The sequence below is a fragment of the Archocentrus centrarchus genome, chromosome 9 (genome assembly GCF_007364275.1).
Source record: "Archocentrus centrarchus isolate MPI-CPG fArcCen1 chromosome 9, fArcCen1, whole genome shotgun sequence".
Classification (NCBI taxonomy): domain Eukaryota; kingdom Metazoa; phylum Chordata; class Actinopteri; order Cichliformes; family Cichlidae; genus Archocentrus; species Archocentrus centrarchus.
In genome coordinates, this window is record NC_044354.1 from 6,563,540 (window position 1) to 6,591,377 (window position 27,838).

Here is a 27,838-nt window from a genome sequence, read left to right on the forward strand (position 1 = left end):
AGAGGTTGAGGGTTCGCCTTTCAACGTCTGAAGTCCACAATTATTTCTTTGGTTTTCCTGACATTCAGGTGTAGGTGGCTTTCAGTACACCATCCTGTCAATCTGTCAGCCTCGTCCCTGTAGGCGCTTTCATTGTTGTTGGTGATTTGTACCATCACTGTTGTGTCATCTGCAAATTTTATTATTATGTTGCAGTCATATGTGTAGATGTTGTAGGGGTGGCCAACTCCAGGCCTCGAGGGCCGGTGTCCTGCAGGTTTTAGATGTGTTCCTGATCCAACATACCTGAATCACATACAGAAGTCATTAGCAGGACTTTGGAGAACTTGACTGCATACTGAGGAGGTAATTCAGCCATTTGATTCAGGTGTGTTGGATCAGGGACACATCTAAAACCTGCAGGACACCGGCCCTCGAGGCCTGGAGTTGGCCACCCCTGTAATGTGGAGCAAGGGAATCAATACAAAAATAATGTGGTTAATGTGGAGAATAAATTTCAGCACAAAGGTTTGTCACATTTATTTTACTTTCATAACAATATTAAACACAAGAACTTTGAAGAACTACAAATTGGCATAAAACATTTAGTTTCATTATGTAAATATGTCCAAGCAAGCAATACTTAAAAATATAAACTTTCTAATATGCAGACAAAAGTACATAATTAGAAAATGGCATTAACCTCTAATCCTGACATGGTCTCCTGAGGTAGACTCAACTTGATTATGGATCTAATTAATCCCTGGTCCATCTTTACAGACTGCAGACTCATCACCATCACTGCCATCATTAAATGTAAAAAAAACAGTGGCCACATTAAAGGAAGCTGAAAGTGGGACACAGTGGAGATATTGCATCAAATGTATTAAATCAGATTACATTTCATGACTTTAATAAACATTTATCAAAGTATGTTTTCATGTTCAGCGGTGCACCTCAGATTGGTGTCACATTAATATGTCAAATTCCTCTTCCTGCCCTCACAGAGGGTCACTGATGTGTCCACAAATTGGCAACAGGTTTTTATTTTTTCTGAAAACTCAAATTTCAGGTGAATTATAACTTTAAAAATGTCCTCTTTGCTGTAGGATGGATTATTTTTGGATGTGGGGGTTTGTAGGCTCTCGGCTCCATCTCCAGCTCTACATGAAAGCCACCCAGTGGCCCATGAGCAAGGACATTAGGGAGCCAATGACAACGATGATGCTGTTATAGATGGGGCCACTGGATGCTCCGGTGTAGTACTCCATATCTCCAGAGCCCTCTGGCTCATAGCCGGGGCGGGGGCCATAGCCGCCTCCATACCGTGGGTAGCCATAACCTCCATAGCCACCATAACCTCCATAGCCTCCATAGCCACCGTATCCATACCCATAACCGGGACGACTCAAGGCAGATCCAAGCACGGCCCCTCCTATTGCTCCTGCAGCAGCAGCTCCGGCTACTTTCCCAGCACTGGGGCCACTGCTCTGGACAGGTGGTGGTCTGTAGGCCTGACCGCCCCACCCCCGGCTGTAGCCTCCTCCTCCTCCTCGGCTAAAGCCACCACCGCCACGACCACGGCGGGCCTCAGAGCTGGGTAGCAGCGTGGCCAGGAGAAGAACACAGAGGGCCACTGTGGGAAGTTTCTGCAGGCCTAACATGATTTTCATCCTGTCAAAATAAGATTATGGAAGGACTGATTTGGTTAATAAACCATCAGTAAGAGCCTTTAAATCTTATTAAAACACATTTTTATAGATTTGTTTCAAATTCTGTTGCACGTCACGTCTTTATTGTCTGGTTCCAGTCTTTCAGTGGTCTTGTTTTATGTTGGCCGCGTTTAGGAATTCACTGGTGTGTATTTCTTATTATTTTCTGTCTTTGTATCTGTGTTGTGTCGCTTTGTTTGGTGTCTGAAGTTTATCCTCATAGTAGTCTGGTTCTCCCTGTCAAAGCACTTTATTTATATGACACCTTCAATAGTGGAGTTAAAGTGTATTATTATTATGATGATGATAAAGAGAAAAACTGCATTTTTGTTGCTGTTTTAGACTGCCATTCTTTAAATAATATACACACTAAATAAATTAGTAATTAACTGCATGATTATATAAATTTACCAGTGAGTTGTTAAAACTATTAACACACTTTTAAAAGTAGATTTTATATAAAATGGAAATACCTGAAAACTGCACTTATGTAAGCAGATGTGTGTTCCTCCACAGGTTCTTGCAGGCACAGAGGCCTCACACAAACACAAACAGGCTGCAGAGATGTTCTCAGTGCAGCTTTAGTCCTGTTGCGTGGTATTAGTGCGGGCCTGATAAATTAGGAACAGCACAGATCACTGCTTTTAATCCAGCTTTGAGAAATAAATCTTACACAAGCACTGTAGCACTAGTGCTGCAGCTGACATGGGACCAGATCAGACTCATATTTTCTAATGTAGCTCAGTTAGGATCTGGTAGATGGGCTCTGTTTCTAAATCTGTGGGTTAACTAGTTTTTGTTAGGATTAAATTAATATTATCTTAATTTTGAAATCTGACTCTTTCTGACCTAATCCCAATTTATGGACAGGCTGAGACGTAAACAAGCCAGATAAACAATTTGAATTAAAAAAAACTGAGATGACACAAGCTATAAAAATATATATACAGAAGAGATTTTAAAGTAAACATGTATATCATTTATCGTATAAGTACACACATATAGTATATAACATATTGAAGTTTATAACGTAAACATGTGCGTACAATAAATGAGGTTTAGGTGTAGGCTGTGTGATATAGCTACATTATTACTGATATAAAATATCTAACATTATATAAACTCAAAAAACAAGCAAAACACAAAACTACACCTATATAGATATAACTATTACAGGGATTCTAAGTAATGAATTTAGCTTGTGTTATAATTACTGCTAACAAAGTATTGATGACGATTGTTTCCACGTTGTGAATTTACAAACTCCCGTAGCAGCGTCTACATTCACTCAGATCTGTGCATTTCAGTGTTTTTTTTTAAAGCTACATTATAAATGTACTCTACTACATTTTAAAAGGAAATATTGTACTTTTACATTTCCTTTATTATTATTATTATTATTATTATTATTATTATTATTTAGTTTAATTACATCTCCTCTGGGTGAAGCTTTAAATAGAACATATCATTTTGGGAATTATGTTTTAAGAAATACACTCCAGTATTCAAAAACACTTTAAGTGGTTCCACCTTAACCGACTGCATCACTGAAATATCCCTCACATATTAAGAGTATCAATAATACCACTAATGAGGATTGGTATTATTGAATCATGACGTCTGCTTTGTGAAACTTTAAATCCAACCCTTTGCACAGTTTAATCTGCCCCTCTCATCCCCTGAAATTCTCAATGTGACCTGCCGGGTTGTTACTCCAGTCTGCACGACGACTGCTGGTCGAGGAATTTATGGAGACGAAATTTTATAAAACAATTTTACATTTTAGCATTTTAGGAACTTTACTTGGACTAAATTTTAAACTTAATCATGAAAGAACCTTGAGAGATCATCTGCTAAATAACATTTAAAATGCTTTTATTCTCATAGTTAACCAAAAAAAAAAATTTTATTTCCCGTTTTATTTTGCGTTAAGTGAAAATATATAATGATCTACTCACATTTTTGAATTGTAATTAAATACATCTTCTACCACTGACTGTATGATCACATCATTAGCTCTGACAACAAAGTGTACACTCTCTAATCTGTCCTCTTACGAGCTATAATTACACTGGGTCAGTTTGAGAATAATCCAGTGACTCAGATTACAGCTACACTTTCTAGAGACAGAGACAGAAACTCTGATCTGCACAAATATACATGAAAAAACAGAAATAAGAAAAAAGTTTTAACTCACTGAGCTAAATAGAAGAATCGCCATACTTGCTAATATAAATATCACATTAATATGAAAGAAAAAGAAGTATGCTTTTCAAATTCTCACCTGTTAAGTGTTTTTTTATTTTCCGCTGTGGCAGCAGTTTAGATGACGCTCCTCTTCTGGAAGCTGAAACCAAAAGTTGTGTTGACAGCTCGGACTCCTCAGACAGACTGTGGGAAACTATGTTTCCAGGCCAGCCTATTATCTGTCAGACAATCTCAATCAGGTGGCGTGGATCACACAACCTCATTGGCTGACTGTGCAGTAAGCTGCTGATGCTGACATCACACATAAATACCTGAGTACAGGCTTACATTTGTGTTTCTAATTTTGTCTGAATTATTTAACTCTCTGCTGAGTAAACAAACCAGAACAGTCGGCGAGCGCTCCCGAAGCTTCTGCAACTATCTGTCACAGCAGCGTTAATAAATTAAGCATCGTTATCTAATGCAGTTTTTATGTAACAAAAACAGTCGAAGATTACAAATTAATTTTCCCAAGACAACTTTTTTTTATTAAATAATCATTGTACGAAAATGTCCACAAAGTAGTGGCATGAGTTAACACTTTAAAGGCTAAAATTTCTTCATTACTTTGTAAAAGACAATACAAAAGCAGGCAAGTCTTAGGAGTCACTAAAAATACAACACGCATGCTCTCACACAACCTTCGGGGTATCGTCCACTGTGTGTCAGAAATACTGAACCGATGGGCTGTGTGCGCGCAGGCGAAATGAGACAAAGTGCTGTACACGTGGAGGGAAATGATACTGCTTTGAAATGCTCATTCATACATTTAAAACATTTTCCAGAAAATTCACAGTCTTGTGGGACTATTGTGTTTTGTCATTTTTGTGCAATCGGGTTAATGTCAGGTAAACTTTCAGACTGAGGCAGTAATTCATGTAGAAACAATAAGTGGCTCAAACAGTCACATTATTCCAAGGAGCAGTCTGGTATTTTGGGAGAATTTTAGGATCGGATTTCATGCTGAGTTTGGCTAGAGCTTCACCAGATCTCACGTTCATATAGTAAATATGAATCTGCAGTGAGCAGGACAAAGACTGGACCGGTAAGAATAATCTACCTACCAGCACCAGCTGGTCATCATTTGTTTAAATCTTACAAAAACACAAAGTTTGAAAAACAAATTCCCGTTGTGGAGGCTTTATGTGCCGTGCAGGAAATACGCCTCCATACTCCTTCATTTCCTTCAAATCCATCGGGTTAATTGTTTTTGTCACCTTGAGACCACTCCACATTTCCAGGCTGGCTGTTCTCCATCCCTTTGCAGGCTTACCCGCTGCTGCCAAATGCCAAACACTGTGTAAGTGCATCATAATATGATAAACATGGTCTGTGTGCCTGGAGCAGAACAGGAAGCAAAGGCTGCCACTAACAGACTGACGTTCAATAATCCCTGCAGTGAATCTTCAGACTTAAATTCTCAAACGGGAAGTGAGTGGCATCAGTTTTTGGGGGTTATGATCTTTTGCTTGTGGACTTGCAGATTTCACATCCAAACAAAAAAAAAAACAAACAAACAAACAAAAAAAAAACAACAACTTGGCTTTAAATTTTTACATCAGCTTCAAAATATGCCACCAACTTTTGTGTGTTTTGTGCTTGGAGAAACCTTTAAAATAGACACTATAATAAGATGATGTTTGTGCTTTAAACTGATTTTGAATACGTTCTGCAGAGAAAGCAGAAGACAGGACGTTTTTAGGCTCATTCTGCAGGCTAATGCACTGAAAAAAAAAAAGGTTTAAAAACATACTAGACGTTTGTCTGTGTGCTCCGTTTGGGGTAAAGAAAAGCAGAGTGAGAAAAAAAAAAAAAAAGAAAGAGTGCGAGCTGTCACGACCGTCAGTATCACAGAGATGGTCACACTCAACATGTGCACGATTTAGCATGTTAAAGTTTTGTCTGTGCGTTGACTGATGGTGGGTTGTTCAGAGGCAGGACTTCAGAGAAGCAGGACAGTCAGTGAAACACGTACATGTTGCTCTTGTCGGCTGATTCTTGGTCATTCTCTTGGTCGCGGCTTGGCAGCTGTGGTAACAATTTGGTGTGGGGGAGGGAGTCCCCACCATGACCAGATCACATACACTTTGCCCCCTCTGGAAGACAACGGAGCTGCTTCTCGATTATATTCCGAAGATAGTTGTACCTGCAAGTATGAAAACAGAGGAAGACCAAATCTGAGGAGTCTTGTTTATAGAAGCTAGAAAAATACACACACATCCACACTAAAATGGGGGCAGGCAGTGGGCTAAAAACAAGGTATAAAAACAGCTTGTAAGGCTCCAGTTTTACTCATTTATTCCAGCTCATAAAGGTTAATAAACATGCTGAGCTCATCTGCTAAGACATTACAGAGTGGACTTCTTCTACCTTCTCCTGAGTTTCTGCACCTCTCTGTCCTCCTCTTCCTTTAGCTTGGTGATGAAACTCTGGAGGACGGGCATCTCAAACTTGATATACTGCGCCACCTGGTGGAAGCAAAAAGAATTTTAAGGACAAAGCTCAAAAGATTGATGCAAACTAAAAATAAAAGGATATTGGATACATAAGGGCAAATATTTTACTATTTTACAAGGGAAAAGTCAGAGAAAAAGAATACATGTTCATTTATAACTATAAAAAAGGAAAATGATGATTTACATCATATGTGACTTCTTCTCCGAGGTCTTCTTCCATGAGGAAAACTTTGCAGACCTGCTCACACGGGCCCTGGATTACTCTCAGCAACAGAGGATAATCACTCCGCTTCAGTTTCACTCGCTCTGAAACACCAGCAAATACACAGAGCGGTGGATTAACAACTATAACAGAGTGTTAATGGTGTTGTAGTGTTGTCATAGTGGCACAGCGGTTAGCACTGTTGCCTCACAGCAAAAAGGATCTGGGTCCACCTTGGCTGGGAACTTTGCGTGGAGTTTGCATGTTCTCCCCTCCATGTTTCCTCCATGCAGTTAGTGGGGTTAGGTTAATTGGAGAGTCTAAATTATCCAGAGGTGTGAATGTGAACGGTTGTCTCTCTCTCTGTCAGCCATGTGACAGACCGGCAACCTGTCCAGGGTGTACCCTGCGTTTCGCCCCATGGTGGGCAGGGTCATCTCACATAGTCATAATTTCTTAAACAATTCAGCGCTGACTTTCAGGGTGGAGATAACACATCAGCTGGACGTGAAGAGCACGAACACTCATAATCTGCCATCTCAAACATCATCATTTCGGAAGCGTCATTACTTTTCAGCTACTCCTCAGCTAATTGTTGTTTGTTTACTGACTGGGATGCGTTCCCTCCAGCTCAGAAAACCCAGTGAGCGTGAACAGAAAAGGAATAATGACAACACTGTTGAGTTTCCAAATATCACAGCTTCTAAAAAAAAAAAAAAAACCCATTATGTTCTGTGGCAGCTTTATGGAGAAGCTCTGTGCTACGGCTTCAGTTCAAACTTGAATGCAACACCAGGAATGATTAAAACCAAAGCAGACGTACTTCATTACCACGAATCAGCCATGCGGGTTTCTAGTTTTGCACGGATGAACTGGTATTTACAGACTTTTCTACTCTACTCGAGTGTACTGAAATGAACTGAAACCAGCGAGCCCCAGGAAGGGTAGATAAAGTGCTGTGGCTGAAAGTAAAATTACTGCACCTGTGTTTAACCTCCTTTTACATCCTGGAATGAGAAGATGTCACACCCACCTCCACTTGCATGGACCAGGTACAGCGCAAAATCCTCAGGGCTGTTTTCAATTTTGAACTTGTTTAGGAGAACTCGCAGCACCTGCGGCGTGGTCATGCAGCTGTTGATCCGAACATTAGTCACTGAACCATAAGAAGGAGTAAACACTGCTGTCTGAGGAAAAAAGCAAACAAAATAAAGTTGTGTAAATATTTGGTGTTATTAGTAGATAGCCACTGCATTGTGCAGTTAACTTTTCCTACATAATTAGCAGGTGAAGCAAAAATATTTGCCTATTTTATGGAAGTTTTTAACACAAATTTACATTACAAGGAGAACAAAGTTTCTTAACCTAGTGAGTTTTAATGTTATTTCTAAAGGTTTTAAAAGCTTTACTTTGTGGTTGTAGAAGTGTCCGTTGATTGAGAATCGATGACGTCGGATTTTCCTCTGGTCGCTCGGTGACCGTCGCTGGCCCCGTCTCAAGACGCCGGCGTCGCTCTTTGTCCTGAGGAGCTGAGAGGAGCTCTCATTGTCCTCTGTCAAATCAACAATCCAGCCGCCGTAAATTATCGGTTATTATTCAGTGTTGTTAACATGTTCATTTTAAACCAAGATCGCAAAATACTTAAAGAAAACCATGTTTTTAGAAATAGGTCACTGTAGTAAATAATAAATATGACTTATACTGAACTGTAAACACATTCTGCATTTTTCATTTTAATTTTTTTTTTTTTTTATGCTAAAACTTAAAAAAAAAAGACCTTAAAGTCCCTGTTCATGAGAAATTTATGATGGTAAAGCAGCTGAGAGCCACTTAGAGACTCGATCTGTGTGTTTAGAACTAAATTTGTTTAATCTTAATGTGATCCAACTTTTTTTTTAAAACAAAATATTTTTAGTAAATGACACCCAGAGCATATCTCTGGAAGAGCATCTCTCTTTTACAAAAATTGAAACAAGTGCAATGAAACACATTCAAATAAAGACAAACATAAGAAAAAGATAAGATTAACATTATAAAAAGGTTTTCCTCTAGACTTCAAAATATATGTAAAAGTTAAAGCACTGCCATGGCTTTTGTAACAATCTGAATTATTCTACGTTTTCAAAGTTATGTGTGTGTATCTCTTTTAACTTTCTCATACATATACACAAACTTGCACCACAATCTTTTTTTGTTTTTATTTACATCTTTGGGTTAATATTTTACTGATACTTTGTTGGTTTTATATATAACCATGTGGATACAGCTGGAAAAAAAAAAATCAAAATCACCTTCTTCTGTCTGCTCTTCAGTCACACCGTTGTCCTCTGGTTGGCCATCAGGTGGCGTCACTTCCACTGTGGGTGAGCTCTGCTGCTGACCATCTGTGGTGGTGGGAGTGCTTTAAAATGGAAAGAGAGTACAGTTACAGGGCTGAAGGAGGCGAACTGCAAGCTGTCAAAACTGTAAACATACAGCTAAAAATGTTTTTCAGATTAAAAAAAAACTGCCGCTACACGTGCTGCACCTTCAAGAGACAAACCCTAACACCCCTATGATTGTAAAAGTGTTCCATGATGAATTTGTCCATATATGTCTGCAATTTTTTTCCCTTTTTGAAAAACAAAAATTCACCCATTGATATGACGTGGATAATGGCCCTGATTTCTCAAAAATGATTATCCTGATTCTGATCTCAGTGCTGGGAGCTTCCAGAGGCATTAGCAGTTCCAGGCAATCTCTTCTAAACCAGGCTAAGGCATAAAGATCTGGTGGTTAAAATGGTTGAAAACCATAATTAATTTCATTAAGACATTTTAAAATATCTTTCACAGATAAAGGAAACAGTGTAACCATTAAGATTAAGAGCATTAAGCCTGAATTTCACTGCCAAGAATGAAAACTCCCTCCACACCATGTATGAATTTAGTCCAGGAGACCTGGATTAGTTTTTGATATTCTCTTGTGAATATCAAGATGATGTTGAGCAATTTTCTTTTTTAAATTTGGTATGTATTTGTGAAGCCCTGCAACAGGTTGGTGACCTGTCCGGATTGTACCCTGCCTCTTGCCTGATGACAGCTGGGATAGGCTCCAGCCCCCTCCCATAAAACCAAACTGAACAAGTGGTTAAGAAAATGGGTGGATATACTATTTGTGAAGAAAGATGCCAAGAGTATTTGCTCACACATCCAAATGATTGAATTCAAGTGCTCCAATCACTTTTATGGCCACAGGTGTATAAACCAAGCACCTAGGCATGCAGACTGCTTCTTTGTGAGAGAATGGGTCGCTCTCAGGAGCTCAGTGAATTCCAGTCTGATACTGTGATAGGATGCCACCTGTGCAACAAGTCCAATCGTGAAATTTCCTCGCTACTAAATATTCCACAGTCAGCTGTTAGTGGTATTATAACAAAGTGGAAGTGTTTGGAAATGACAGCAACTCAGCTACGAAGAGGTAGGCCACATAAAATGGCAGAACAAGGTCACCAACATTCTGCAGAGTCAATCACTACAGATCTCCAAACTTCATGTAGCCTTGAGATTAACTCGAGAACAGTGCAGAGAGAGCTTTATATAATGGGTTTCCAGGGCTGAGCAGCTGCATCCAAGCCTTACATCACCAAGTGCAATGCAGAGCATCAGATGCAGTGGTCTAGAGCAGTGGAGACATGTTCTCTGGAGTGATGAATCATTCTTCTTCGTCTGGCAGTCCAATGGACAAGTCTGGGTTTGGTGGTTGCCAGGAGAACGGTACCTGTCTGACTGCATTGTGCCAAGTATAAAGTTTGGTGGAGAAGGGATTATAGTGTGGGGTTGATTTTCAGGAGTTGGGCTCGGCCCCTTAGTTCCAATGAAAGGAACTCTTAATGCTTCAGCATACCAAGACATTTTGGACAATTTCATGCTCCCAACTTTGTGGGAACAGTTTGGGGATGGCCCCTTCCTGTTCCAACATGACTGCACACCAGTGCACAAAGCAGGTCCATGAAGACATGGATGAGTGAGTTTGGTGTGGAAGAACTTGACTGGCCTGCACAGAGTCCTGACCTCAACCTGAGAGCACACCTTTGGGATAAAATAGAGCAGAGACTGTGAGCCAGGCCTTCTCATCCAGGCCTTCTCTGGAAGAATCAAAAATTCCCATAAACACTCCTAAACCTTGTGGAAAGCCTTCCCAAAAGAGTTGAAGCTGTTATAACAGCAAAATCCTGCAAAATCCTATAGATTAAGAATGGGATGTCACTCAAGTTCACATATGTGTGAAGGCAGACGAGCAAATACTTTTGGCAATATAGTGTATAATGGGAACATGTGACCTGTTGGCCTATAAAGCTTTGCTGTCAAAAGTTTTACTTGCGCAATATGTGATACATTGGAATGGAAACTAATTTGGCTGTAGATCAACGAACACTGAGCCGATACAGAATCACATGAACTCCTAAACTGCCTCACGTTACCAAGTCAGATCTTAATTGTTTTTAAAACAAAATGTGCAAGCAATAACAATAACACTGTAAGAAAACAGCTTTGATCCATCATCACAGTCACTAACAGAGAGGTGAGCCTTAATATTAGTGTTCCTGTGGTAGCTGCAGTTTTTAACCTCGTACTAAACAAACGCTGCTGTTCTTTTGTTTATGAGGTGTGACAATGTTCCCCTTCATATTTAAGCAGATTTCAGATGATTCTCCAGAAATCTGGCTACTTGTGAGCTTTTTTTGGTTGTTGATTTCCTGTTAACATCCAAAAGCCAGCCTGCGAGGTCTGCCATCCTCTGAACAAGAATAGCTTAATTTGATTAATGGGATTACAGAGCTGTAAATGGGGCTTAGAGCCTATTGACACAGATTGATCTGTAATAGCTTGGGGCAAGATCCAAAATTACACCAGAGGTGGGGCTTAAAAGGTTCACTTTTGCCTTTGGACAGCTGCCAACTGCTAAGGAATTAAACTATATTTGTGTGGATTTAAATCTCTAAACTTAATGACGCTCATTAAAACATTAAATACCTCCTTGTATCTCATTAGACAAAATAGATAAAATCCATATCTGCCCTCACTGACCTTCTCTGTATTACCATTTCCGGTCACTTGGGTGTAACTGGATCTGCCTGGAGCTCTTACCCTTGACTGTCCAGATTGCAACCCGAGTGCCAGGATGTGGATGAGGGGGGCGGCCGGATTCGCTCGTGGTCATCCTGCATCTGTAGCCTGATTGGTCGCCGCAGGCCCCAAAAGATATTCAGTAAGCCCTCAACAATCAGCTCCCCCTCTTCCTGTTGGGTGACATGAGCTCTGATCAATGTACACATACACACACATATATAGTAAATACACACACAGGACAGTTTCTCAGGGATAGAGGGTGTAGTGGGTAGAATATATTAAAGGACTGAGAGCAAAAGTGAAAACAGGGATGAATCCTGGAGATGTTCAGGTTCTTCTGCTAAAATTAAAACAATGAAATAACACCACACACACACACACACACACACACACACACACACACACACACACACACACACACACACACACACACACACACACGTAATTACTCACTTCTCTGTGCCTCAGCTGCAGATTCTGCCCTTCATAATAGAGGTTGTAAGTTTTGAGATGTGAGAGGACCGTTGCCCTGAAGACAAAAGAAGTGAAATCACTGAAATGAAGTTTAAAGGAGGATCCCACTGATTTCAGCCCACCTAACTGCTGACTCTTTACAGAGTAGTGCCTGCAGCTGTAATCCTGTAGTGCATGTACATCTGGTATTTTTTATTGTTTAATATTTCTGATGTTGTGATGCAAATATATCTGAAACCCAACAACTGGTGTTAATATCACCAGACACAGGTCACTGCATTGTCAAAATATCTGGTGCTGCTGCTATTTTCTAAGCTTAGAGATGATCAAAAACCAAAAAAAAAAAAACCAAAAAAAAAAACCAAAAAAAATTTTGTCTTAGGCTCACAAAAACAAAAAGCTATTATAAGCAGTAATTCTCCGATGCTTTTGTGAAGTTATTATTTTCTGAGTTGCAGGTTGTGATCTGGCAATGTCATGATACTTCAGCCCCTGTAGTATTGCTGTTGACATTATGAAACATTAAGGAAGTCTGTGAGGAAAGCTGACTGAATATTTTTGTTGTTTTTCCATGTTTTGCCTGCTGTAACCAAGTAATGTTCTAAAGAAAGATAGGCCAGTCTCCAGTGTTGGATTAGTGTTATTGTGCACCTTATGCAGTTGCGGACGGAAACTTTAATTATATGTTCCATGATGGTCCATGTAAACGGACAGAGTACTAATTTTCTAGGCCAGCTGTTCCCAAACTTATGATTGCAGTGGCACATTTCGAAATCTGACAGTATTATGTGGCCCACCTAAAACTTAAATCAGTGTGTTGTTATTATTACACTGATTATTTTAATCTTCTGCTTCTTGAGGTTAATTCTCAATTAACATTACTTGATTGCCACTGCTCCACCGCAGTTCTTTCCTGCTATTAACCAGCTTTAGGATGAGTTCAGGATTAAAAGTAGGTCAAAGAAATAAAGAATAATCTGCAATTCTAAAATCTTATCCTTTGTTTCATTAGTTCTCATTTCTTTTTTAATGAATGGATAGAGGATGAATGAAAGTGTGTGTAGCAGTTTGTTTTAGTAAGATAAAACTGCCTGAAGAGCAGAATTTGGTTTGTGTTCTTGGTATTGCTGAGTTTCGATTTCACTTGATGTTTCCTCATCAGCCTAATAAAGACACATTAAAAACTGACTTTATCTTTTGGCTGCATAAAAAGTTGAGCTGACTTTCTACTGAGAGGTTTTGGTTTTGAGTAGATGGGAGTGTGTGACTTCCTGTCTCCGTGTTCGCCCTGTGATGGACCGGTAAACTGATCTGCGCACTACTGTTTATTATTCAGCCATCTTGGGAGGTTATCGTGTATTGTATGCTTACGCTCAAGTCCATAAGTATTTGGACAATGACAGGTTTTGCAGTTTTGCCTCTGTACACCACAACAATCAAGATATGATTGAGGTGCAGACTTTCAGCTTTAATTCAAAGTACTGCATAAATCCTTTAGAAATTACACCCATTTTTAAACACAGTCCCCCAGTTTCAGGCAACTGAAAATGCCGATAAAAGATCTGGAGCTGATTCAAAGTGCTGAACCTGCATTTGGTTCCACACTTTTCACTGGAACTCTCAAAAGGAGTTTCACAATGCAAGTGACTGTTTCTGAGCTGAGTAACCACAACCTTATGTTTTGGAGAAAAATAAAAACACCCTTGGGATATGATATTTATTGATTGCTAAGACTTTGGAGAACATAAAAGCCAAAAAGCACACATTTTGTGCCTAAAGGTTAGGTGTTAGGGTTACCCTTTATCACAGATGAGTGCCTGTATCTCAGCCAATGATGTCTGTAAAGAGTTAACAGGCTGAAACCTTTAAAACCACCAAGATCCCTGTTTCACATTGTGTTGTTTTAAAACAATGTTGGGCTTATAATCTCTTACATATGATCATAAAAGCTTTTGTATTTGTCTCTTTAGGTGAGAAACAGTGCAGGAATGAAGACTTACTTGCTGATGAACTTGTTCTCTCCGATCTGAACCCCGTCCTGTATATCATCCATTCTCAGTGAGCATGAGAGGAGCTGAGAGACAAAGAATCCACACAGAGAGTTAATTTTTGTCCATCTGATTCAGTCTCATGACTGCTCATGACTAGCAGCGAGCACAGACACAAAGTGACAGAGTGACTGCAGGAAGGAGGAGGAGCAGGCAGAGTTGCAGACCGTAAACAATAACAAGACGTTATCTGCATTCCTGGCAACTTCTTCCCTCTGAAATAGTTAAACCACCACCACTGTGTCTCTCGACTAAATCAGAACATCTACTATGTGATCGAAGGGAGCAGCTGCTCCCCTCACTCTCTCCTCTGTCTTACAAAGTATTTTCTCTTTCCTGTCAGCCCTTTAATTCTCCTCCTTCTCTTTCACATAAACAAACACTGCACATTTGCACATGCAGCTGTTTTAAGTGGCACTCTGCCACCACCCTGCAGAGTGTTCCTTCGCTCTTTGCTAAGTGACCGAGTGCGTTTGTGTGAGTTTGGCAGGCTAGAAACCTCCGGATGAAGACGGACAGGTGCAGGACACATGGACCACCTGCTGCCACAAATTATTTCAGCTGCCTAAACATTAATCTCTGAGCATGCTACTGGCAAAACGCATTATACGTCTCCATCTGTTATATGGCATGCGTTCTTTCTTTTCCAGATATATGAATAATAATAAATGCAGATTTGATTTTCAGAACATAAAGACAAAAACAAGTATGCAATTGAGGATTAAATCAGGGATGACCTCTTGGTATTGCAAAAATAAGTCTCCAAAGAGGAATTTAATAATGGTTACTGGACAAGCTTATTGACAGAAACTATGCTTTGAAAAACTTCTTTAAAAGAAAAAAAAAACTCTCTTGGTAACCTACCATAACTCACTGTTTAGAGAACAAGCAAAAATGACTTTTTTTTGGGACAAATTTAAATAGAAACATGTCAGTCATATTTTTTGTCCCTTGACCTTGATATATATATTAAAAAAACAAAATCAATAATCTGATTGCATGGGGTCATCACCGATGATGACACATATCTCAAAGTGTTAAAAACATTTTTCTTACACTCTTGGGGATTTTCCTCTATAAGCAGGAACAGCCCTGCTGTGTGTCACATCTCAAGAAGTCATTACTAAAGTGAAATGACATTTGTTTTTGTCTCTGCACACTTTCTAGAGAGGATGAATCCGTGTAAATGATAACCTCTTTGAGGCTCAGATATGTACTTTAAATGTCTCCACAACTGCCGGATAGGTTGCCATAAAATTTATTACGGACATTCACGATCACCTCGCAATAATCTGCAGTTTCAGCTATCATCCGACTCTTACACCTAGCTCCACTTAGTCCTCACTCCTTAAGACACCTACACGGTGTTAGATTGAAGTAATCTTTAAGACCACACTGTGAAACAGTGATGCATGCACTGCACAGTGATGCCCTACTGAATCAGGACCGCTACTGTTCCTCTGCTGTTTGTTTTACAGCCCTTCCTGTCTCATTTTTCTCTCATTTTTCTGCAGCTGTCTGCAGAGCCTCAGAGAGTAGTGCTGTGGAGACCCTCTGTGAGCTGGAGGGCTTCTCTAACCAAACCTACAGCAGGCAGGGAACTGGTTCATGTGGCCAAGCTCACTCAGGCCCACAGAGCAGAACAGAAACTACCAGCTGTAATACGAGGCAGTGAAGTCTGAATCTATCTACGGGGTGAGAAATTTGCTGTAGACACAGCTGATTATTACTCCGTTATTTTTTGTAAAAAAATATAGATTAGTATGATTCATTATTGTATTTAAGAAAGCATGTGTGTGCCTCCTTTCACTTTCCTTTTAGGGCATCTGGGGCTGAACTGAGATGGTCTGCAGCCTGAATCACAGTGTGCTCCCAAAAAGTCTGCAGTTATCTGTGTTTTCTATTCTTTGCCTCACAGCTGCTTAGAGCAGCAGATGAAAGATTTATCAGCAACAGTGGCATTAAATACACACCATTTACTGTAAACAGGCCTAAACACACAAACACAACCATTTTGGACATTCTGCCCATCAGTTGAAGGGTCTCTCTTCAAATTACTCTCATATATCACAGCCAGTGTCTCTGGAACACGACAACCAACAAAATATTAAATATTAAAAGAGCAGCTGCTGTGTAAATGTATCTAAATATGTGTTACATACAAGTGATCTTACCGTGGTGAAGACTATGAGATGTTGAGTCACCAGAGAAGGAGCTGTCTGTGAGGAGAAGCAGCCAAAGCTTGTAGGCAGGCAGTCTCTGTGCGTATCCTTAGGTATTAGCAGGTGTCAATGATCCCAGAGGGTCTTTTCTTCTGAGTGCAACTGCGAACAGACAGGGAAAAGCAGGGGCATTAAAAGGAAGTGCTCCCCTTCCGTTAAATCACTTCCTCCTTTACTCAGTCAGTCACACAGGAAGTTGACAGCGGCCTTGACACAGCTCAAAACTTCCTTAGTTCAAGCAGCACAAATGAATTATCCGTTTACACACACGAGCACGTTATCAAACCCTAAACTCTGAGATCAGACAAATACTTGGACAGTTTAGTGTAAACAATAGCGGCTTCAGCACGCAGCGCTGATAAATTAAGCAGAGGCTGTCAATCTCTGAAATAAAAAGCCTCAGTTAATGTGGACAAATTAAATATTAAAACGCCAATCAGCCCCACGCCAGGGGCTATCAATATTTCATCACCTCTATTAGCCCTGTCAAGAGCTCAAAAGCTAAGCACTGACCTACACAATGGAAGACATTAGCCTTTAGCATCATGGTCAAAGTCAGTGGTCTGAGACAGACATGTGGGCGGCTGACAAACCAAAAATTATGTCGTAATCATCTGAGATCAGTGTAAACTTCAGGCCAAATAAACTGCCATCTGATAACAAAGCTGATCCTTCCTTCATGTGACTTCAGGCTCCAAAGATAAAGATCAACTCAGACATTTCACCTTCAATGCTGCTGGGAGAGAAACATCAAAAATGTGAACCGCACTGTTTGCTTATGGCAAGACATCTGTTTTGTTCTTTTCAAGGTTATTTTAGAGCAATGTTGATGATCACCCTATCCCTAGCATCCTCCTCTGTAATTCCAACCCTCTGAACCTTCTCTTTGATCTTCTGCTTTTCCTCCTGCCCGGTACCTCCATATTCAGCACCCTGTGTCCAATATATCCACTATCCCTTCACAAGTCTAAACCATGTCAGCCTTGCCTCTCTAATTTTGTCTCCAAACCGCTCAACCTGAGCTGTCCCTCTGATATACTTATTCCTAATGAGTATCTCATTATCAATAATCACTCGTTGGGAGGCACCATCTTCATCTCTGCCACCTCCAGCTCAGCTTCCTGTCTTTTTTGTCAGCATCACATCTCCAAACCATACATCATAGCAAGTCTCACTACACACTCTTCTTTCACTCTTGCTACCTTTCTGTCACAAATCACCTTTCTGACTCTCATCTCCACCTACTCCACCCTGCCTGCATGCTCTTCTTCACCTCTCTTGTACACTTTCTGTTGCTTTTGGATGGTTGACCCCAGGTATTTAAACCCATCCACTTTCACGACCTCTAATATGAACGTTTATTTTTTTAAACATTTCACATTAAGCAATTCTCTACACTCTAACTGTAAAAGGTGAAATCTAGACACAGAATTTTTAAATTTTTTTTCCTATCACTTAATATGTGAGTCATAGCCTATGTTTATCACCTGGCACCTTATTCTTTTAATTTTGCTGAATTTCAGTAGTGGTGGCTAACCTGATGCAAAAACAGATCTGCAGCTGGACTTCACATTTATTATTTTAAAGCTATCAGACCGCTATATTTTTTATTTGTTATTGAGTTGGGCTACTTTTAATTTCTTTCATTTGTGCAAATAAGAGGTAGGACTCAAAGTGGCCAGCACAGCATCTTCAAAGTAGGCCTAGGCATGTTTATCAGATATCTTTTTCCCTCAACTTCACAAATGTTCTTAGTCTGGTCATAAAAATTGTTTAAAAAGTGAACAGTTCCCATTATTTTAGTTCTGTAACTTCATAAATGTATCAAAACACGTTACAGTAACAAGAATGCAAAGCTAATGTAGCAATAACTGTAAACAACCCAATGCAGAGTAGTCACATTATTTTTGGCAGTACAAGCAGCTCTACAATAGCAGCCCACAACATATTCAGAGTCCAGATTTTGATGCAGTTGTGTTTCTTAGGATTAAAGTCCAACTTACCCTTATGTTTAACTGAAATATCTGTATACCATTGATAACTTTTGTCTGTTATAACAAAAGACCTTGTGTTAGTAGAGATGCTCTGTAGGACACTCAGGCTGCAGTAGCAGAGCCAACAGCAGCATATAAATGCAGCCAGACTGACCCACGGCTGACCCGGTCCTGTTTCAGATCGGAGAGCTCTTCTGAGTCCAAATGTAGAGCTCATCGACTGCCTGAAATCCCCTGTGTCTCATTACAACCTCAGCCTCCACCCTCCCCGCTCTTTCTATATACATTTATGTCTCATCCATCGGCTCAGTCGTTTTGTACCACAGTAACTCAGTTAAACTGGTTTCCAATTTTTCCAATCAGGAAATTCTTCCCTCTCTGCCTCTTTCTGTTCACCTTTTTTCTCTGCTTCATGAATCCTTCTGAAAGACTAGAAGCCATCTAACATACTATTAAAACGCATGAGCACAACTTCCTGATCCCCTCGGTTTTTTGTTTTCTGCCCTTTTGCCCCGCTGCCTCTGAACCTCCTCCGTCAATGTCTTTGGCTGAAACGGTCAATGAATAGCTCCTGTCCTCCTCCCCTGCCTTCAGCCTCCACGTTACCGCTGCTCTGCCTTACTATTGTCACTATTGTCATAGCAACACCAAAAACATCTGAGCTCCAGAAACTAGATCACAACACTGAGCCAAAAATAGTGTGTGTATGTGTGTGTTTGTTTCTCCTGCTCCTTGTTAGGCTTAGTTGGGTTGTCAAAAACGCTGCAAAGCATGACTTGAATCCAAATATGGCTCCCAGATCCTGCAGATAAAGACAGAGTTATTCTTCCCCCTCGCTGGATGGGAGAGCCGAAGTTTATCTACTGCTGGGTTGTTTCACATAAAATCAGCCAAATCTGGAAGAAATTCCCAACTCACCCCCTCAGAGTCAGCTTATTTTTGGGCAAAAATGAAGCCATGCAAAGCATAACCTTCATACTATGAATATTTTGCAGGTTAAAAGCCCTCAAAGTACACAGGAGTGGGCATAAATTATGTGCTTTTTAATTTGCCTTAATTTTCAGCACTTTGAGCCCTCATAACTTCTTAAGTACAGGTGATCAAATAAAGTTTCCAGAGCTGAAAAACACATTCAAGTTCTGTTTAAAACTGCAACTAAATCTGTTTTACACCCTAGCCAACACAACAGACTGAATTTTTTCAGGTTTATAGTGTTCTTAGTAACAAAGACATAACTCATGGCCCATCACACGTAAATGTGTACTTAAACATCTTTATACTGAAATAAAAATGAACAATTTGGAGGTGTTTTAAAAAAAAATAAGATTAGGCAATAACTAAACAAGCACTGGTACCCTGGATGTTTTATCCATTTTTTGATCATTCACTCCATTGTTGTTTTCCCACTTCACAGCCATTGGCCTTCTCCTTCACCACAGAGGATCATCTGCCTCCTATCCCTAGCGTCCTCTTCTGTCACATCAGTGAATGACTATATCAGACTACAGTATATACAACAATTGTTTTGAAACAGAAGAAATGATGGCTAAAAGAAGAACCTCTTATCAAAGACGCTTTTCATATGCTATCACCTGTCATAGCCCCTTATTGATCATGATGAAAAGACCAATTCTTCCCTTGCATTGGTAGTTGCTTAAATCAGCCTTCTCAGACTCAGGAAAAGTTTAATACAGTGTCTACGAAGGAAGCAACTAGCAGTAATGTGGCAACCAGAGACGATACAACGTCAGTGGCATTCAGCGATTGATTCAAGCAACAGCAGGTGAAATGACCTCTGGCAACACAAAGTGGGCAGGTACAGAGTTAAACTTTTCTCAACTTCCAGAAGAGCAGACAGAGTGACCACCGCTGAGAGTGAAGGACAGTGTTTCGATTGACAAATGAGGGGATGGTAAACACACTACCTGGTTACCTAAGGCTACATAAGGCTGGAATGGACCAACCACAGAGCGATGTGCAACAAGCAAATCACGTGGATGGACTTAACTCGAGGCAGGACCAGCATGGGTTGTCAGTGCTTTCACCTGTCATCACCTGAAGTCACTGAATGTCACCAACTTTCTACAGTCTCTGATCGCCACGCTGCTGAAAGTCACTTCCTGCGTGAATGCCCCAATTCCTGAACCATGGTGTATGCAGCATTATATTTGTATATATTAAAGCAGGAGTGTAGAGGGAGACTGGTACAACAAAGATGGGATGCTCTATGGAAACTGTAAAAAAAACTCTGAAATAGTTTCCTGTTTCAACTTAAGTCTGTTTGTATGGAAGCTTGTTTTCACTACTAAAAAAATAAAATAAAATAAAAATATTTACCATCCATCTTTTTCCACTTATCCTTTAACTTGATAACTCAAATGTCTGAGAAAATTATTAAGTTGAGAAAATAAATTGAAAGTTCAAGTCATTAAGTCAAAAATTTCAGATAAAAGTTTGTAGTTCAGTGGTTAAGTTTTATTATTTTCTGAGCTCTGTCACGTATTGTTTTGATGAGGACTTGGGCTTTGTTTAAGTCATAGTTCTCATAAATGACCATTGCATGAACCATAACAGCCTAAGCCTTCCTAACTGTGATGATACAGCTGTCAAAAAATGGCACTCATTGGCAAAACATTTTCTTAGACTTCATGAAGGATAGATTAACGGTTTATTATTGGATTTTTGACTGGTAAGATTAAAAAAAAAAGTTTTAAAATTGAAAAGAGCATTTTTTGATTAGATTAGAGAATATCTGACAAATCAGTAAGGAAAATGTCAAGTTGACTGGATATTCATCGGGTCCAGATACCAAAACTAAATCTTGTGCAATATTTGTGAAAACAAACCTAATTATTATGTTTACATTGTTATTTAGGGACACTGATCTAACTTTCTGATCATTTTAAGGATCACTGCTGTTAAACTACTTCTTGATAATCTTCAAAATTACCCCAAAGTTGAACCCAAACCGCCACAAAACACTAGAAATCACCCTGGCTGGTTGATTTGTTGCAGGTTTACTGTATTAAACTGCAGTTTACAATATACTGGCAAGTGAGTGTGCATTAATATTCACTTTTTTGGCACAGTCTCTGCCTATCCGGCCTTGTGTGCTTATTTTCTCGTTATGTAACCCATTTTACGAACACATATTTATGCACACACTCTGATAGAGTGCCAGTAGGGTATTTCTATCATTTCCTATTAAAGATTTAGGTGAGGACATCATGTTAGGCGATGTGATGCGAGCCCAAAAATGCTTCATATTCGAGGTTTTTAGTCCGTGTGTTAGTCTGCGCATTTTCTTTTAAATAATGTGCAAAATGTGCTGCATTTGATTCTGTCGAAATACTTTAAGTCTTCATTTTTGCACAGACAACCACGCTATCCAACTACACCCAGCCCGTATCGCCAAATCTACCCCTCAGACACATCATCATGATCAGCCTACACCGATCCCTCCGTCTGCTTCGTGCCGACTTTTGGAAGTCTTCTCAGGGCTCACCTTAACGCGGATCTCCTCAGTCGTCTTCTCCCCTCTTCCGGTCGTTTCTGCTGAACTGACCGTTAACGGTTAGAACTCCTTGGACAACTCGCTCGTTCTCCTGCCTTTGGAAACAATCAGCGGGGCGCGTGCAGCCGTGCATCCAGGAGCTGGTAGGAGGAGGAGGAGGAGAGCACGAGAGGTCCATCTGTTGTGGCGGAGCTCGCGGCACAGCAGCGTCGCGGGGCCCCGGCAGGGAGCCAATCAGAGGGCGAGGCTGACGTGTCTTTGTTCGCGCTGCGTGCGGAGATCAATGAGAGGTGGACAACAATGGCAGAGCAGAAGGCACGCACATTATTCAGCAGAAACCCGGATTTACTGGAAGCGCCGCACGAGAATAAAAGTACAACGTCCCATGTCAAACTCTGTCCACGCATGTGCAACTTCATGTTAGTTCAGCGCTTAAAATTCAGGTTTTTATAGAAGATCAGTTCTGCCAAAATAAAATAAATGTAAAAAAAATTAAGTTCCCTTGTTTTTTTTTTTTTATTAAATTTATTTTATTGGTAGTGCATGTCAAAATTTTGAGTTGGGTATCTCAACATTTGAAATTACTCAGAAGTTTGACTCAGTAAGTTGAAATGTGCAAAATTTAGATAATACCTCGAAATTTTGATTTACCTCTGACAATGTACACTGCTCAAAAAAATTAAAGGAACATTTTGAAAACACATCAGAACTCAGTGTCTGTGTGTGTGTGTGTGTGTAGGGGGGGGGGGGGGGGGGGGGGGGGGGGGTCGGGTCATGCTGATATTGACTGGGTAATGTGTTAGGAGTGTAAGGATGCCACATCATTTGATGAAAATGGTCATCACTGAGCTCCTGGATAGTCTGAGGTGCAACCTGAGATGGATCAAAACATAATGTCCCAGAAGTGTTCTATTGGATTTAGGTCAGGCGAGCATGGGGGCCAGTCAGTGGTATCAGTTCCTTTATTCTCCAGGAACTGCCTGCATACTCTCGCAACATGAAGCTGGGCATTGTTGTGCACCAGCTTAGGATCTGACAGTGGGTGCAAGGATTTTATCCTGATGCCTAAAGCAGTCAGGGTGCTGTTGCCTAGCTTGTAGAGGTCTATGCATCCCTCCATGGATATGCCTCCCCAGACCATCACGTGCTAAATGATGGTACAGGTAGCTTAACGTTCTCCAGACCCTTTCACATCTGTCACATGTGCTAGGGTGAACCTGCTCTCATCTATGAAACACACAATAGCACTTTTCTACTCTGTATGAGCACTCATACAACATGTTTACATTTACCCCATTCACAGAAGCACTTCTATGATTAACTAAGCTAAGTGTTTTTATTATCTAACATTCACACTTGTGTTTCACAGAGCAACTTGGGGTTTATCTTGCCCAAGGATACTCTGAAGCCTGGAGTAGCCAGGAATCAAACCGCCAACCCTCTGATCAGTGGGTGACCTGCTCTACCTCCTGAGCTACAGCCACACAAGGTGCCAGTGGCGGACCTGCCAATGCTGGTATTTTATGGCAAATGCTAGTTGAGATCCACAGTGTTGGGCAGCAAGCACAGGGCCCATTAGAGGATTTTATTTTTATATATATATATATATATATATATATATATATATATATATATATATATATATATATATTTTTTTTTTTTAGACAGTGTGGATAACTCAAGCAATTTGAGAACATTTTCTTAAGATCACTATATTGATATACTTTTCAATGAAAAGCACTAAATAAACAATTTTTTGTTGCATAGATACTTCATGTGTTTGAGGCAGAAAGCTTTGTAGCTCATGGGACATTTGGGGTCTACAGACACTGCAGCTAAAGACATTACTGGCAACTGAGTAAAGGGTCCCTAACAGCATCCATTCACTATTTGCATTGTGTTCAGGATCATATTACTTAAAACTAGATTTTGACATGTGTGGTCTCTCTTTCGGGGGGGGGGGGGGGGGGGGGGGGGGGGGTTGCTAAAAGTAGGACCCATCTGCAGGCTCTTGCTGTACTAGCTGATGCTGTGCATCAGCAGTTCATCTACTACAAACCAAGTGCCAAATATGCAATCATGGACTCTGCAGCATTTGCAGATTTGTAATCCAAAAAGTACTGTAGGCTGTGCTTTGTGACAGTTTCACGTGTGAAAGAAGAAACTGATAATGTGCATCTTTGGGCCTAAGTAGTACATGAAGATTTACTGAACCCATTATCTTTACACTTAAGAGACAAGGTGCTGGAAACACTCCTCAGATTTTGGTCCATGCTGACATAACGCCAGAGTTGCAGCAATTTGTTGCATGATGCGCATCTCCCATTCCACCACACCCCAATGGACTGGACTGAGATCTGGTGACTGGAGGCTATTTGAGTAGTGAACTCGTCATGTTCAAGAAACCAGTTCGACATGATTTGAGCTTTGTAACATTGTGTGTTATCCTGCTGGAAGCAGCCATCAGAAGATGGGTACACTGTGGTCATAAAGGGATGAACATAGTCAGCAACACCGCTCAGGTAGGCTGTGGGATTTAAATGATACTAAGCTGGTACTAAAGGGCTCAAAGTGTTCCCCACACCATTACACCGCCAGCCTGAACCATTGATACAAGGCAGCATAGATTCATGCTTTCATGTTGTTTACGCCAAATCCTGACCCCACCATCTGAACATCACCACAGAAATTGAGACTCAGACCAGGCAACATTTTTCCAATCTCTTGTCCATTTTTTGGTGAGTCTGTGCAAATCTTCACCTCTGTTTCCTGTTCTTAGCTGATAGGTGCACCCGATGTAGCCCAGCCACTTTGAGGTTTGGCATGTGGTGCTTTCAAAGATGCTCTTGTGCATACCTTGGTTTTAATGAATGGCTACTTTATTTACTCTTACCCTCCTATCAGCTCAAACCAGTCTCCTCTGACATCAGCAAGTCATTTTTGCCCAAAGAACTGTCACACTCTGTAGAGTCCCCAAACCCCAGATGTTGTGTGGGAAAATCCCAGTAAACTGGCAGTTTCTGAAACACTCTGACCAGCCCATCTGGAACCAACAACAATGACATGTTCACAGTCACTTTAATCACCTTCTTCCCCATTCTGATGCTCAGTTCGACCTTCGGCAAATGGTCTCGCCCATGTCTACATGCACTGAGTTGCTGCTATATGATTGGCTGATTAAGTGTGTGTTAATAAGTAGCTTTGGTGTACAGAATAAAGTGGCTGAAGTGTATACTGGAATTCTAAAATGCTTTCATTGATGCCAAAGAGTAAACTGCAACAGCTGGAAAGAAGCTGCCTGTTAAATCTAAGACACTGGTGTGTTTTTGTGTTTCTCCAGCAGCCTTGAGGGAAAAGGAGATTTGTCACCATGAGGACAAATAAAAAAAAAAATAATAATAAAAAAAAAAGGGACAAAAGACTGAATTTATTGAGTAACATCTTATTAAATAGTTTTAGGAACAAAGAATAGAACTTTTGCTACCATTAGTTACACAATTTCTTCCAGGATGTTTTTACTCCATTAAATATACATTTGTGTTTTTACATCTATTTAAAGTTTCTCAGCTTGTTCTTTGAGTTATATTGGTAATATGTTAACATGGACAGAAAGCAATGTTAGAGTAAAAAAATACAATATGAAAAGATCATAAACAGGATTCCAAACCACAGATTTAAAATAGGGTTAAAATGTATTTACTTTTTAAATAAAAAGTACAAGAAAATGGTGCACTTTCCAGCATGATTTAAGATTAAAAGTTACGATTTGCTTCTTACAAATATTTGCTTGCAAAAACATAAAACCTATGTATATATAAAAAAAAAAAAAAACATTTAAAAAGATAAAACACTTAATACACAGAAGTATAGTCTTCAGGTAAAACCCCCTTCAAAATAAGTGAAAGGGATTGATGTCTGTGTTATGTACCTCACGGCCACCATTTTAAGAGCCATCTGAATGCAATTTAAGCCAGAAACAAAATGTTTTTACTGTAACTGGCTGCTTCTATAACAGCTGTGTGAGAGGTGCGTGTGTACTGAATCCTACGATAAAGACGGTACAATAAAAACTGGAGGAGGAAGCTGCCATGAGGCACGAAAACTGCTCATGTTCATCTTCACAGTAGGCAATAAGGCAGGTTTCAGTCAACAGGCTCTTAATAAGGTGGCCAGCGGGTGACTCCTCCTACATTCAGAAACATCGACAATAAGAATTCCCGAGGAGGAAAAAAACAAAACAAAACAAGGTACACTAAACACAAGGACACAAACACGTTTTCACTATAGGGCAGAGGGTGCGCCAAGAGAGACTGATGTGATGGGAGGAGTGCTGGTTGCATGAACATGATATGACAGAAAACAAGGTCACGAGTTGTGTGCATGCCCAAAAATTTACTACAAGATGGACCAAAAAAAAAAAAAAAAAAAAAAAAAAAAAAAAAAAAAAAAACCCAAAACAAAACTCCACCAAACTACCCACCATTTCTGTGGGAGTTGCTGAGAACTGACTGATGACTGCCAGCTCCCGGATCGGGATTACAGTGTGGGGCAAGAAGTCACAACACCAGGAGTGACAACACGATAATTTTACCAGCCACCTTGTAACATTGCTTTGCAAGTCAGTTAACATTTAGACGAGGGAGATGAGTTTTTACATTTACAGTTTCTGCACACATTAGTTATCTCTAACAACCTAGCCTCCTTTGTGACATCATTACTCTGTTTTTTTCACCATCTAACCAGGATGATCATTCAGTATGTTGGGAAAAATCCCACATTTCCTTACATTTAATCAGATTCTATGACCTGGTAAGGAGTTTCAACTATGTAACCAATGCTAATGATTTTACCAACATTGCATATTTTATTGGATACACATGAAACTTGAACCCCCAAAATATTAACCTCTTAACATCCTCCAGGTCACTGGTGACCAGTTTCAGTGTTTATGTGGAATTTTCACCTGTTTAGCATCCCCACATGGAAATCTGTAAGCTATTAGGGGTCACATATTTAATAAGCAATGTCTTCTCTTCGCCAAAATCCCATTCAGGACCAGACTGTGGTGCAACTAAATGTTGAACATCACCAAATCAGAGTAATAAGTCATAAATGGGGCTATAGCGGGGCCTGTTGTCTTCAGGTCATTAAATTAATGTTCACACTTCCTTTTAAATCTGCAAAAGCACTCGTGACATTTTAGGGTTCCAGGTTAGTGCATATTATTCATCTGGACCCTGATCTTCTTGGCACCTTTACATGTGCAAACAGTACTTCGTAGTTAAAAAGGCCCTGATCTGTAAATTTGACTGAACTATCCAGTTCAACATGTACAAGTGTTTATCTTTTGCTTTTAAAAAACACGATATAAATGGAATGAAATAGAAGCAGCTTTTATTTTGTGACAGAAACCACCTTTTTAAAGCCGCGGTCACCAGGTGAGTTTCTAAAAGCACCGACTGTAGCTACTCCTGCCCTCAATCATCACTGGTCTTTACAGGGGTTAAACAAGTAAACTAAAAATACACTCAACATTATGCAAGGGACACACACCCCTGGTAAAGACTTTTTTGCCCCCCATAAATAAATAAATAGCTTTAATAAGAAAGATGGGAGAACCTGGGATGAGACTAAGCTAAATTTTGCAGGTCAGTAGCAATAAATGTTAATGAAAAGTTTTGGTATACAGTAACAGAACAGTAGAATACAAATAAAGAGCTTTGAGCATTTTGGTTTTATAAAATCTTAACCGGGCTACTCTGTTTCTATGCATCGTTAAATTGTGCCAACTCGGGGGTAATTTTTAAAAGCTGCTCTTTATTAAAGCAGCAGAGGCACACAGTGCAGTCAGAAGAACTGTGCGTTCTTTGGGTGGGTGG

The 27,838-nt window shown here is 40.1% G+C and overlaps 2 protein-coding genes across 3 annotated transcripts; both read right to left on the reverse strand.

The window, feature by feature from the left end:
* Nucleotides 1-504: 504 nt before the first annotated feature.
* sprn2 (shadow of prion protein 2) lies at nt 505-4,128 on the reverse strand. Of its 2 annotated transcripts, XM_030738150.1 has the most exons (3): nt 3,976-4,105; nt 2,165-2,302; nt 505-1,653 (listed from the first exon to the last, which is right to left on the reverse strand). In XM_030738150.1, exon 3 carries the CDS (start codon nt 1,650-1,652, stop codon nt 1,143-1,145), a length of 510 nt encoding a protein of 169 aa, XP_030594010.1. In that variant the 5' UTR covers nt 1,653; nt 2,165-2,302; nt 3,976-4,105; the 3' UTR covers nt 505-1,142. The 2 variants fall into 2 exon arrangements, with proteins under 2 accessions (XP_030594010.1, XP_030594009.1); XM_030738149.1 differs by lacking the exon at nt 2,165-2,302 and having other exon boundaries at nt 3,976-4,128.
* A 295-nt stretch (nt 4,129-4,423) lies between these two features.
* rassf2b (Ras association domain family member 2b) lies at nt 4,424-22,142 on the reverse strand. Its single transcript, XM_030738499.1, has 11 exons — nt 21,951-22,142; nt 16,404-16,553; nt 14,182-14,255; nt 12,161-12,236; nt 11,726-11,877; nt 8,888-8,997; nt 8,006-8,148; nt 7,630-7,783; nt 6,579-6,700; nt 6,309-6,406; nt 4,424-6,084 (listed from the first exon to the last, which is right to left on the reverse strand). Exons 3-11 carry the CDS (start codon nt 14,232-14,234, stop codon nt 6,015-6,017), a joined length of 978 nt encoding a protein of 325 aa, XP_030594359.1. The 5' UTR covers nt 14,235-14,255; nt 16,404-16,553; nt 21,951-22,142; the 3' UTR covers nt 4,424-6,014.
* Nucleotides 22,143-27,838: the final 5,696 nt, after the last annotated feature.